The sequence below is a fragment of the Sipha flava genome, unplaced genomic scaffold (assembly GCF_003268045.1).
Source record: "Sipha flava isolate LNK unplaced genomic scaffold, YSA_version1 74_pilon_pilon, whole genome shotgun sequence".
Lineage (NCBI taxonomy): Eukaryota > Metazoa > Arthropoda > Insecta > Hemiptera > Aphididae > Sipha > Sipha flava.
In genome coordinates, this window is record NW_020273614.1 from 587,941 (window position 1) to 599,164 (window position 11,224).

Sequence of the window (11,224 nt, forward strand, 5' to 3'; positions counted from 1 at the left end):
ATGTACTTAGGCAAAAATATAAGAAATAAACTATTGAATGAGTACTACAATATTTATAAGTACCTACTTGATATATAAGAATACAAAAAGTAAACGATTGACTAGCTTTTTTTATGCCAAACTTGTATTTTATATTAATCAAATTTAATTGAGTTATTACAGTTATTATAATATTGTTTACAAAACTTTTTTTTTTTTTGCGTTTAATCAACGATCAGGCAGAACTTGCTTGTACAATGCTTCTACCCAGTACAATACATAAAAACCATAATAACAGCAATTAGATTTAAGTGTAAAATTCAATTTTTTTTAAATATTATAAAGTAACTTATTTCAATGAGAATATGTGATAACTAACAGAAGAATGATTTATATTTGTTGATGATACTTAAAGAAAAACTTATAAACATATAGATGTTTATAAATATTGATTTTTAAAAGAATAACATTATTTAAATACTATGTAATCAAAACAGATATTGTTTTTGTTTCATTTAAAAAGATGTTGATATAGTATCTCTCTTAAATTTTGAACTTTTAAAGGAGATTACAGCCAATAAAAATACAAAACCGATTAAATACAATAATTTTTATAAGGTTTACAATTTATAACCTATTTTACCATTTAATTTTTGTTTATGTGCATTAAAAGAAAAAAATTTAATACATAAATTATATTCCATAAATGACAATTTTTTTTGTTTATATTCTCTATTTCTTAAGACATAAAATGTCAGTCATATTAAAAAAATATCAGCAAAATGCAATAATTTATATTCAATTTATGTAAAAACTATATACATAATATTACATTTATTTATAATAAAATAAAAATATTTATATTCTATCTCGAAAAAAATTTATTTTACTTAATATAATGAAAAATATTAAAACCAGTTACTGGAATACATTTAATATTTAAATAATGATTGATGTTTTTAAAGTACTTAAAAACACGGTCCAATTGTCATTTATGGATTATTTTTATGAATAATTGAATTATGTTTTGTTAAAAAAAATAAACATAATAAAAATAAAATACATTGAAACAGATCTGAATCATTAAAAACACAGTACATGAAACTATTGCAGTTTTTTCTACAAAATTGTCAACTTGTTAACATTAAATATTGTCTAAGTTAACTTAAAATAATAAAAATAAAAAAAAATAAAACAATTATTATAACTAGACATATAAAATAATAACCAATTACAATATATTATATATTTCACATGAAATAAATTTTCCACTGGAAAATAATGCATACGTCAATAATGAAATATTAAGTAAACAAGAAGGAAAAATGTGAATAGAACATTGAAACTAGTGAATACTGTACATATTAAATCCTTATTTTACTGTTTAACTTACACTGTTTTGTTTTGTTAATAAACAATTTACATCACGTCTACAAAAAATTCACAAGGATTTCCCATTGCCATTCGGAATGATTGTTGACTAGCTGACAGATCAGTAGGTACATTAGGTGGACCCATCACTTGAGATTTTTCTGAACCACTAGATTTATCCACAGTTGATGGGGCGGCAACTGGATTCTGTTGAGCTGTGCCACCACTATGATCACTCATTGCTAACCCTATCATGTTTTGCTTCATAATATCTGAACCAGATCTACTACCACCTATAAATAAATTAAATATATTATATCCATCTGTTACATAATTATGTATTAAAATAAATATTATTTAAATTAAGATAGTTGCAATACTCAACTAATAGCTTTCAAGATAAATAATACTAGATAAAATTTTAAAATAGATAATTAATTTTAATGCGCTTTTACCAATCTAACACGTGTATTATGCAATTGAAATAGGTATAAAAGTTATCATAGAAATAGGATTTTAAAAATTTTAAATATGAAATATTTTAAATACTAACAGGAAAAAACAAAATAAACATGATCTTGATATTTTATTCTTTGTCCAAATATTGATTTACTTTCATGAAATATTTCTAAGCAAATAAAAAAAAAATTTAACTAAATAATTGTTTTTTTAAAAATCAAAAATTAAAAAACTCATGAAAATTATTGTAAACCAAAAGTGTTTCATCAGGACCATAAGTTGATAGTAGTAATAACAGATAAATTGTAAAATACACTGTCACGGTAAAAAATGTCTTCTGTATTTAAATTAATAAAATATATTTTATCTAATGAAGTATTCTTAAATTTTCTATTATTTATTTCTATGAAATAAAAACTTAAGTACTAAAGTATGTATAATTATTAAATATAACATTTATAAGTCTAATTAAAAATGAATACCACTAACATGTAAAAATAAATCAAATGACTAACTGAAGGAAGGCATGATGTGATACAGTAACTAGTTACAATTGCTAGTTGAAGTTCTTCCACTACATACAACATATCTAACTCCTGGATGGGTAACCATTCAGGTTTCTAAAAAAAGTAATGCCTTCACTTTCATTAAAATTAGTGGAGGCATGATAGAAGTATTTTGATAATCTATGCTTGTTTATGACTGTGTAGTATAGTATTCAATTTTTTTTTTTTTTTTTTTGACAGTTAATATTTAATAGTAAGTAAAAATTAACATTTTTATGCATTGCAATAATTTGTAGGATAAAGCAGATGAAGAACTATTACTACTTGCAAATTAATTTTGAGATGAAAATGACAAAATGTTTAGTGAATGGAGCAGAAAAAATTGTTTTAACACTCTAATCTTAAGATACTTAATGGACAACTTAACTCAATTTAGATCATATATAATAATAGAACATTATAATAATATAATCCTACACTAAGTTTCACCCATACATTGCCCTCGTGGAATTTGTTGCGTGATTTAAGAACTACAATTAACAATCATGAGCATGAATTATTAATAAAAATAAACATTGTTTCACTTTATATATAAAATAATTTATCTGTGACTGTTTTTCGATATTTCAACTTTTACACAAAAAATGAATGTATGATTGTAGGAAACCATAACTTTTTATGTTTTAACTTAAATTTTAACTACAAAAGAAGGTCTTCAAATTTACATGAAATTTAAAATAATATAAACACACAAATACATTTAATATTGTAGCCACACAATAGTAAAACTATAAAATAGTACATAATAATTTAAATATAAATTCAACTTATTTACTGATAATTTATTATGACTATAAAAATTACCTGAACCACTTTCATCTTTATCAAACAAATATCGTGGAGGCTCTCCTGGATAATTAAATGGCATTGGCGAAGAATTGGGATTAAATGTTCCCGAGTATGGCATATCCCAAGCACCATGGCTAGCAACTCCTGAATTATCAATTGGATCACTCTCAATTTTTATTTGCTCCATACCTATCATATACATAACATTTATTACATAAAGATAATTCAATAAGAATAAAACATCAATAGTATAAATTACATAAAAATATACCTGCAGAAAGGAGATCACCAAAAACATAATAACATTGTTCTGAAAATGTAGTTTTATTAACAGTATGTTTAATATAACCAGCTTTGAGCATATGTGAAGCATATTTTCTAGCTTCCCTACGATCTTGGAAACCTTCAACATGTGTCTCCAACCATTCAACAACATCAACACCTAAAATTAAATATTTTTTAGTAAACACTTAAAGACTATCATTTTAAATTTTACTAACCTATAAAAGAATTAGGTATAACAATTTTGAGCCACATTCTATCCCTGATCTCTAATCCTGAGTCTAGTCTAGCCATAGCTCGAACAATACTAAGCATGTCTGTATTACGTACATCCAACTGAAGGTCTTTAAATGTACTAGCTGGAACAGCATTTACTGTAGAAAAATAAGTTATGTTATTTTTTTTAGTAATTTAAAAAGAAATATATATTTAAAAATAAAAAATAAGCCAAATAAAATATTAACATACTTTCTGTTTCAGCCATGGTAGATACTAACGATGAACTAGTGGATGTAACGGTTGATACTGAAGGTGGTCGTAGAGGGTAAGTTTCGCCTAAAATGTATTCAAAACAATATCATTTAAATATCTTATAATAATCATTTAATATTACCTCTCATGGCAGCAGTATGGGCTACCCATGCACCTGGATCAATAGGTCGAACAGGTTCAGTTCGAGGAATAGTAAAATATGACTTTGGATTTGGATCCCAACATTTTGCTACAACTAATTTAATTGGCCTGGATAAAAAAAATTAACAATGTATAAAAAAATACCATTAAATATTAATAAGTCTAGGTGAATTTGATTAAAATAAGTATAAATTAATAGTAAATTATTTTTCTTAATTTAAATTAAGATTTCAAATTTTTTAACCTGATGTTAGTATAAATTATATTTTAAATAGTTAAAAACAAAAATCTACAAATTTTAAAATTAATAATAAAATACAATTAAACATTCAACATGTTTACGTTAAAAATATTATTTTATTTTATACAAACCCTGGTGTTTGCACTACATCTCTCAGCACACGAACAGCTTGATCGTTCGACATATTTTCAAAATTTATATCATTAACTTGTAGAATCATATCACCCGGTTCAATTCTACCATCCAAAGCTACTGCACCTCTAATTTTAAAATTATAAAAATATTAAAAAAATGAATAAATTTAGTCATCAATACTATGGATTACCCTTTCATGATAGATCCTACATAAATTCCTCCATCTCCACCATTGTTACTTTGTCCAACAATAGATATTCCCAGAAAATTAACTGAATCCATGTTCAATGTCACAGTAATTATATTCAATGACATACTGGAATCAGTAACTGATGAAAATGAAGATGTACGACACATTCCTCCTGGTCCAGCAGGCCTTTGATGTCTTTTACGTCTTTGTTGAGTTCTTCGCCGACCACTACCAGCTAAACGTTGCCATTCTAAAATTAAAATAATAACAATAATAATTTATAGTACACTCAAAACCAGATAAAGTCTCAATGTTTTTATCTAAAACAATTGAATTAAAATTTGTTTAATTATTCATCCAAAATTTAAGATTTTTTCAAATCAATTTATCAGATTAATAAAAACATATATTAAAAAATGTTAAGAATATGAAAAAACTGACATGCATTTTTAACTACTAAATTATAAATTACCACTTGAAACATTAGTTGCTCGTCCAGTTGTGGTAGTAATTCGACTTGAGGCATCATCCTCATCAGATTCTAGAAAACTTGTAGTTTCTAACTCAGAACTCAACATTGAAGATGAACCATACGGTCTATGTTGTTTGGGATGACCATTCATACCCAAACCATTATATTTCAGAAACTTTGGATTTGCAAGACGATGATGACTTTCCCGAGCCATATGATGATGTCCAGGACGTATAGAACTTGATATTGATGATTCAGTATCAGTACATGTCCCAATATCATCTTGATGTATTCGTGATAATGCTGCTTTTCCAGCTCTAATAATTATAAATAAAAATCATGAAATAATAATTTAAATTCTAAACAACTTAATTAAAAAATGTTATTACTATTGGGATAAGTAAAAGTACTTTCAGCTATTACAGAAACTACTGACAGAGATATAAAAATAAAATTAAAATGTTTAAAGAAAAAAGAAAAGAAGTCAATAACTTTTTTTATAATATGTTCAAATATTAAAAACAATAATATTATTAGTATATATATATTTCTAAGTTTATTTAATGGTTTAATACTAACTGATTATCAGCTTGTGTCCTATGCGTATGATGACCAGAATCAGTACCTTGAGAAGTACCATCAGAAATATTACTTCCTTCGGCAGCAACTAACTATAATTTAACAAAAAAAAATTATTTTTTGTGCCCTAAAAACTTATATAGGTTTATACATGAATTATAATAATTTAGCTTACCCATGAAACTACACGACCGTTAAAACATGGTAATGGAGAATCATCTTCAACAATTTCTTCCTTGACCACTCTAAAATAAAAAGTAATAAAATATTATACAACATAATAGAAAAGATATAACTAAGTAATAATAATAATTTGAATGGTTTATCTTCAGTCTATAAAATAATCGATATGATTATATTTTAAATATTCAAAACAGCAATTCAGTAAATGCTTAGTAAGTGTTATTATCATTTAATATTTTTCTTATTATAATTAAACCTTGCAGGTATTTAATTACTAATTTAATACAAATAATACAAAAAGTATAAATTAATAACAAATACAGACAAGATTTATCAGTCGTAAACAAATTATACCAATGTTAATATAAATTGTTATCAAAAAAATATTTAATAAAAATTAAGATAAACTAACTTAAGAACAAATAGTATAAAAATGCTCAAAATATTAATAATATATTCCATGTTCTTGTATAACAAAATTTTTTAAAAACTATTTCAGAAAAACTCCTTCCCAAATTAAACTCAACAACTGGAATAATTTATCAGTCTGAATATTGTTATTGAATTGATTTTGGCTGAATATATTTCAAAAACATGTGTAACATCAATACAGTATCCTTGGTATGCTGTTTATATTTTAATTTTTTTACCAAAACGACAGACAATTATGGTTAAGGATCTGCAAAAGGTGTGGTCTAGTTTTTAAAAATTTTCCAAGACCAAGAGTTTATTTAGCAATCAAACCAATATGGAGGGGGGTAACCATAGTCGGTAGTTAATCAACGGGCATCAACAGCAGTAAAAGTACTATTTCGTCAATAGACAAACAAAACCATGGCTCTTATCACTAACCCAAAGTCGTCGTCCATGGACTTAAAGAAGAACTTATAGTTGGGCCGATTGAGGACGTTCTTAAAATCAGCCAGCGTGACTTTGTCGGCCGCAATCGGCAGTTTGACCAAATACGGCGTGTCCTCGTCATCGATATGATAGATCACTTTGGTCTCCTCCATCACCTCGGCTGTCGATGCGACTCGTGTTGCATAAAAAAATGATCACACAAAAAAGAACAGGACACAACACGAAACGTTATCACTTAAAGCACAATTATAGCAGCTATGGCGCAATAATACGCAGATCAACCGCGATCGTTGTCGTGTTCAGTCCGCGGCATCATCGCGCTCCACCACAAAACGCTAACGAACAGATCGTTTCTCGTCATCCATCTGCGTAGCGGACGGGGCCGAGAAAGAACAAACTGTCGCACGACGAAAACACGGTACGGTGATGATTCGCACTCGGGCGGAGGACGAGATGGTAGTGTTATTGTTGTCCCTCGACTCAGCACAGAGCAACCAGCAAAACACGCGCACGCACGCACACGTATGACGGACGGGAACGACACATAAATAATCTTTAATAATGCACAGGCCCCGCGCGTTTCCCCTACTACCGCCTTCCACACCACCACCAAGGCGGCCGCCGTAGTAGTAGTCGGCGTCGTCGTCCCGCCAGCTGCTGCTGTTCCCCGGGTACACGATACTGCTTACCGTTCGTGCGCACCAGTACAGGCACCGATACGTACCGATAGGCCAAAATGATTAGCCGAGAGCAATCGTTGAGATCACGCCGCCATGTTGGGTCTTCGAACTGATAATATACACGTCGTAATACGGTCCACCGCGGTGGGGGTACGTGGTTTGTTATTGTACCACTGTGACTCGTTACCTGTTATCCGGGGCAGCAACAGCTCCGGTGATCTGCTGCCGTATTTCCGCGTATCTTACTATCGGAATTCATACGATCGCTCGTTGGGATTCCTCAACGTGCGTTCTTTCTCTCTCTCACTCTCTCTCACTCTCTCTCTCTCTCTCTCCCTCTCTCTCTCACACCCTCTCTCTTTATCTCGCATGACAATTCGTCGTTTCAATACAATACCGACTATAACACGACGCATGAACGTGATCTCCCGTCATACAAACTCTGGTTTGGACCCGGTAACGGATACGCGCTGTACAATACGATTTATGTAGGTATTCGCCGTTTGCACTGGGTGTCTTGACGATATACGGCCACGGCGACCGTTCCTGCACGATGAAGTCCGCGGATATGATTTACGACCGTAATTTACTGTCCTATTGTACTAGCTTCCCAACTTGAACCAGTAATTATTGTTTTATTGGAGCTTGTTATTATAAAGTAATGTAGTAATGACTGATTTATATAGTTAGACATACTTAGTTAGACTGGCAACCTGAGACAGTACCTCGTCAGTGTGTAATTATTCGACCGATGTGTCATATACATATATCACTTTGTGGATTACTTGAAATTTGTCTTGAACTCCCTACAGCATCGTTTCTTAAACATTTTTATCCATGGAACCCTTTTTGATGTCCACATTTATCGTGGAACCCCTATTTTTTTTTTTTAGCTTTTTAGCTTTTTTTCAAAATTATTTGTAAATTAATTATAATCATATAATAATATTATGTTAAAGGTATTTAATTCAAAAAATATGTCAAAATTAAAAATTAAAATAATAATAATTGTATACATATATTATAATACTTTAATAATAATTACTTTAATTAGACTAAATATAAATTTAGACTATTCCATATGGCATAGGCGTCACTAATGGGTATCGAGAGGTATCTTTGCTACCCCAGAAATTTTTGTGGGGTAGCAAAGGTATCTTTTCGCTACCTCAAAAAAGTTATAGATTTTAAAAATATATTCGAAGTTTATTATTCAAGTGTGTACGAGCATAGACCATATTTATGATTATGATTGTATCCAAAATATATTTTGAGATAAATTCAATACAGACAATAAGGCAGTGTATACACTATACGTTATACCAAGATTTATGAAGAAGAGTTAGCCAGTGAAGTAAGTCAGTTATCATGTTAAACCTTTAAAAATTTATTTTTTAACTTTTTAAAAATAAACTTTGTTACCCCAAAATTTGGACTTTAGTGACGCCCATGCCATATGGCTTATACATTGTTATTTAATATACAAAGATTTTTTTTCTATAATGCAAACAGTTTTTCACCATTACTAATCTTTAACTGAAAATTTTAAAGTAATTTTTTTAAAAAATTACTTACGCTTCGCGGAACCCTATGGTTCCGCGGAACACAGTTTAAGAAACGCTGCCCTACAGTGTCGTGATCGTAGATCATTTACTTTTCTACAACTATGTATTATCACAGAAATGCAAAGCGTTAATAGACAACTATGCAACATTGGCAGGATAAGTTTATCACAAAAATAAAATACTATGTATTGAGATTAAATAAATTATCCACACCAAGGTGGACATACATCCACTTTGATCCGCACTATGTCAACAGTATAGCACGTTTATCAGTTCATCATAATGTAACAATAACATCGTCAGTTAACGAGTATCGCCGAATATTAAGAGTTTTATTATTTTATGTAACTAACCTGCCCTGGGGAATCTTAAAGACATTAAAATGTCCTTATGAGATTCAAAATGATATTATAATAAATAATTTTCTCAAAATAAAAAATATAATGTGAATTTTTTCGACTGTCTAGTATATTCTTGTATATTCAAACTTCCGTGTTAAACCGAATTATGATAAATTGGGGCCCGGGACCAAACAGTTTTAGGGGCCCATAACCATAATCAAAATATGAATGACTCACACATAAATATATTTCAGAGACAAAAAAGAATTATATTCTAATTTATAAATTTCTTTTTTGCTTTTTTTAATACAAAAAATAAAAATGTTATTTATATAAACAATTTTTTTCTTTCTTTTTGAGAAGCAAATCCTCTAATCATATCATCGGTATTAATTGCCTCTAAAACATTACTCTCTGAACACAAAACGATCAAACTATATACTTTTTTATGCTTGTTTTTTATACAAGCCAAAAAAAGAGTTAAAAAAACGAATAAAAAACCTACTATCCACCATGGGACCTACTATTGTTTGATATCCATTGTGGGCCCGGGGCCATGGCCCCCTCTGCCCTTCTTAACCCGGGCTTGTAAACCACCGAACAAAATAATCTCAACAAATTAAACAAAATTTGATAATTTTTCGTGCACGGTGCCCGTATAATATACTGATCGATACACATCCGTCTCTACTATCTTTACGATACAACGGCCAAAATTGTATAAAATTTTATTATTATTAGTTTTAAATCGCCCTCTATCAGAATTTTTTTTTCATGCCATCGAAAACCGGCCAGTGAGCAATCTATAGTATGTATATATACTATAGTATTATATATAACCAATGGTAATAATAAATAAATATTGTTATTTTTATCATATTATAACAAAATTGTAATTAAAATAAGTAATTTACCTATATCAGATTAATGTTTTTAAACTAATATACCTACCTAAACATTATTTAGGAGCCCATTTTTTATTTTTGGAGAGGGGTCCATATTTTTTTGTTACGTCACTGGTGGATATAAATAACTCTTAATTTGTATTTATAATAAAAATATGATAATTATAATATAAAAAAACCATATATGATTATATACCTTGTTTGTATTTTTCATAATATTATACAATCCCTTTTTTTAAAAAAAAATTAACCCATTTTCCCCTAGAAAAATTGGAAAATACCCCATTGCATAAACAATAACCGTTTAATCCATAGATATATTAAAGATCTTTTATATGTCTATGGTCAAGGACGTATTTAAGGGATGGGCCCATGGGGCCCGTTCCCCCCCTCCATTCACCGTATTTTGTACTTTATTATTGTAGGCCCTCTTATTTTTCACTCACGGGCACACGGTGAAATGCTGGAATATCAATATATAATGATAATATGATAGCAGTGGCGTATTTAGGAATTTTGCTAGGAGGGGAGATAAAATATATAATAATTAATAACACACCCATAAGGTCTTAAATTGGTAGTTGACGACCGTATCATGTTATAATAAACTAGTAACAAATTTTCTAAAAACAAACCAGCCCTAGGTAATTCCATGGTCATCATAGCCATTTTGTTTTATTTAGCAACTGCTTATCAGGTTTATTATAAGCACACTTGCATGAAAAATAATTCGCAGAAACAAAATACAGTACACCATATATTATATAGGAATATATTGTTGTTGCCCGATAGTCGCATATACCGCCAACGATTAGTAGCGATTATCATGATAAAATAAATTTATTTTATCATGGCGATTAGTATATCAGGACGGTACAATAACCACGACTAGAACATTTAGAAAGCAGATATACTTGAAAGTAATATCATATTTGAGAAATACAGAAAATGAGACAACTTAACTACCTATATAAAAAAAAAAAAAGATCAAGG

The 11,224-nt window shown here is 29.2% G+C and overlaps 1 protein-coding gene across 1 annotated transcript; it reads right to left on the bottom strand.

Annotated features, from left to right (window-relative positions):
- Nucleotides 1-1,220: 1,220 nt before the first annotated feature.
- LOC112692560 (segment polarity protein dishevelled homolog DVL-3) lies at nt 1,221-7,496 on the bottom strand. The gene is made up of 12 exons (XM_025567273.1): nt 6,732-7,496; nt 5,872-5,941; nt 5,697-5,788; nt 5,118-5,434; nt 4,646-4,895; nt 4,452-4,580; nt 4,060-4,187; nt 3,915-4,001; nt 3,665-3,820; nt 3,436-3,606; nt 3,180-3,353; nt 1,221-1,643 (listed from the first exon to the last, which is right to left on the bottom strand). Exons 1-12 carry the CDS (start codon nt 6,890-6,892, stop codon nt 1,399-1,401), a joined length of 1,980 nt encoding a protein of 659 aa, XP_025423058.1. The 5' UTR covers nt 6,893-7,496; the 3' UTR covers nt 1,221-1,398.
- Nucleotides 7,497-11,224: the final 3,728 nt, after the last annotated feature.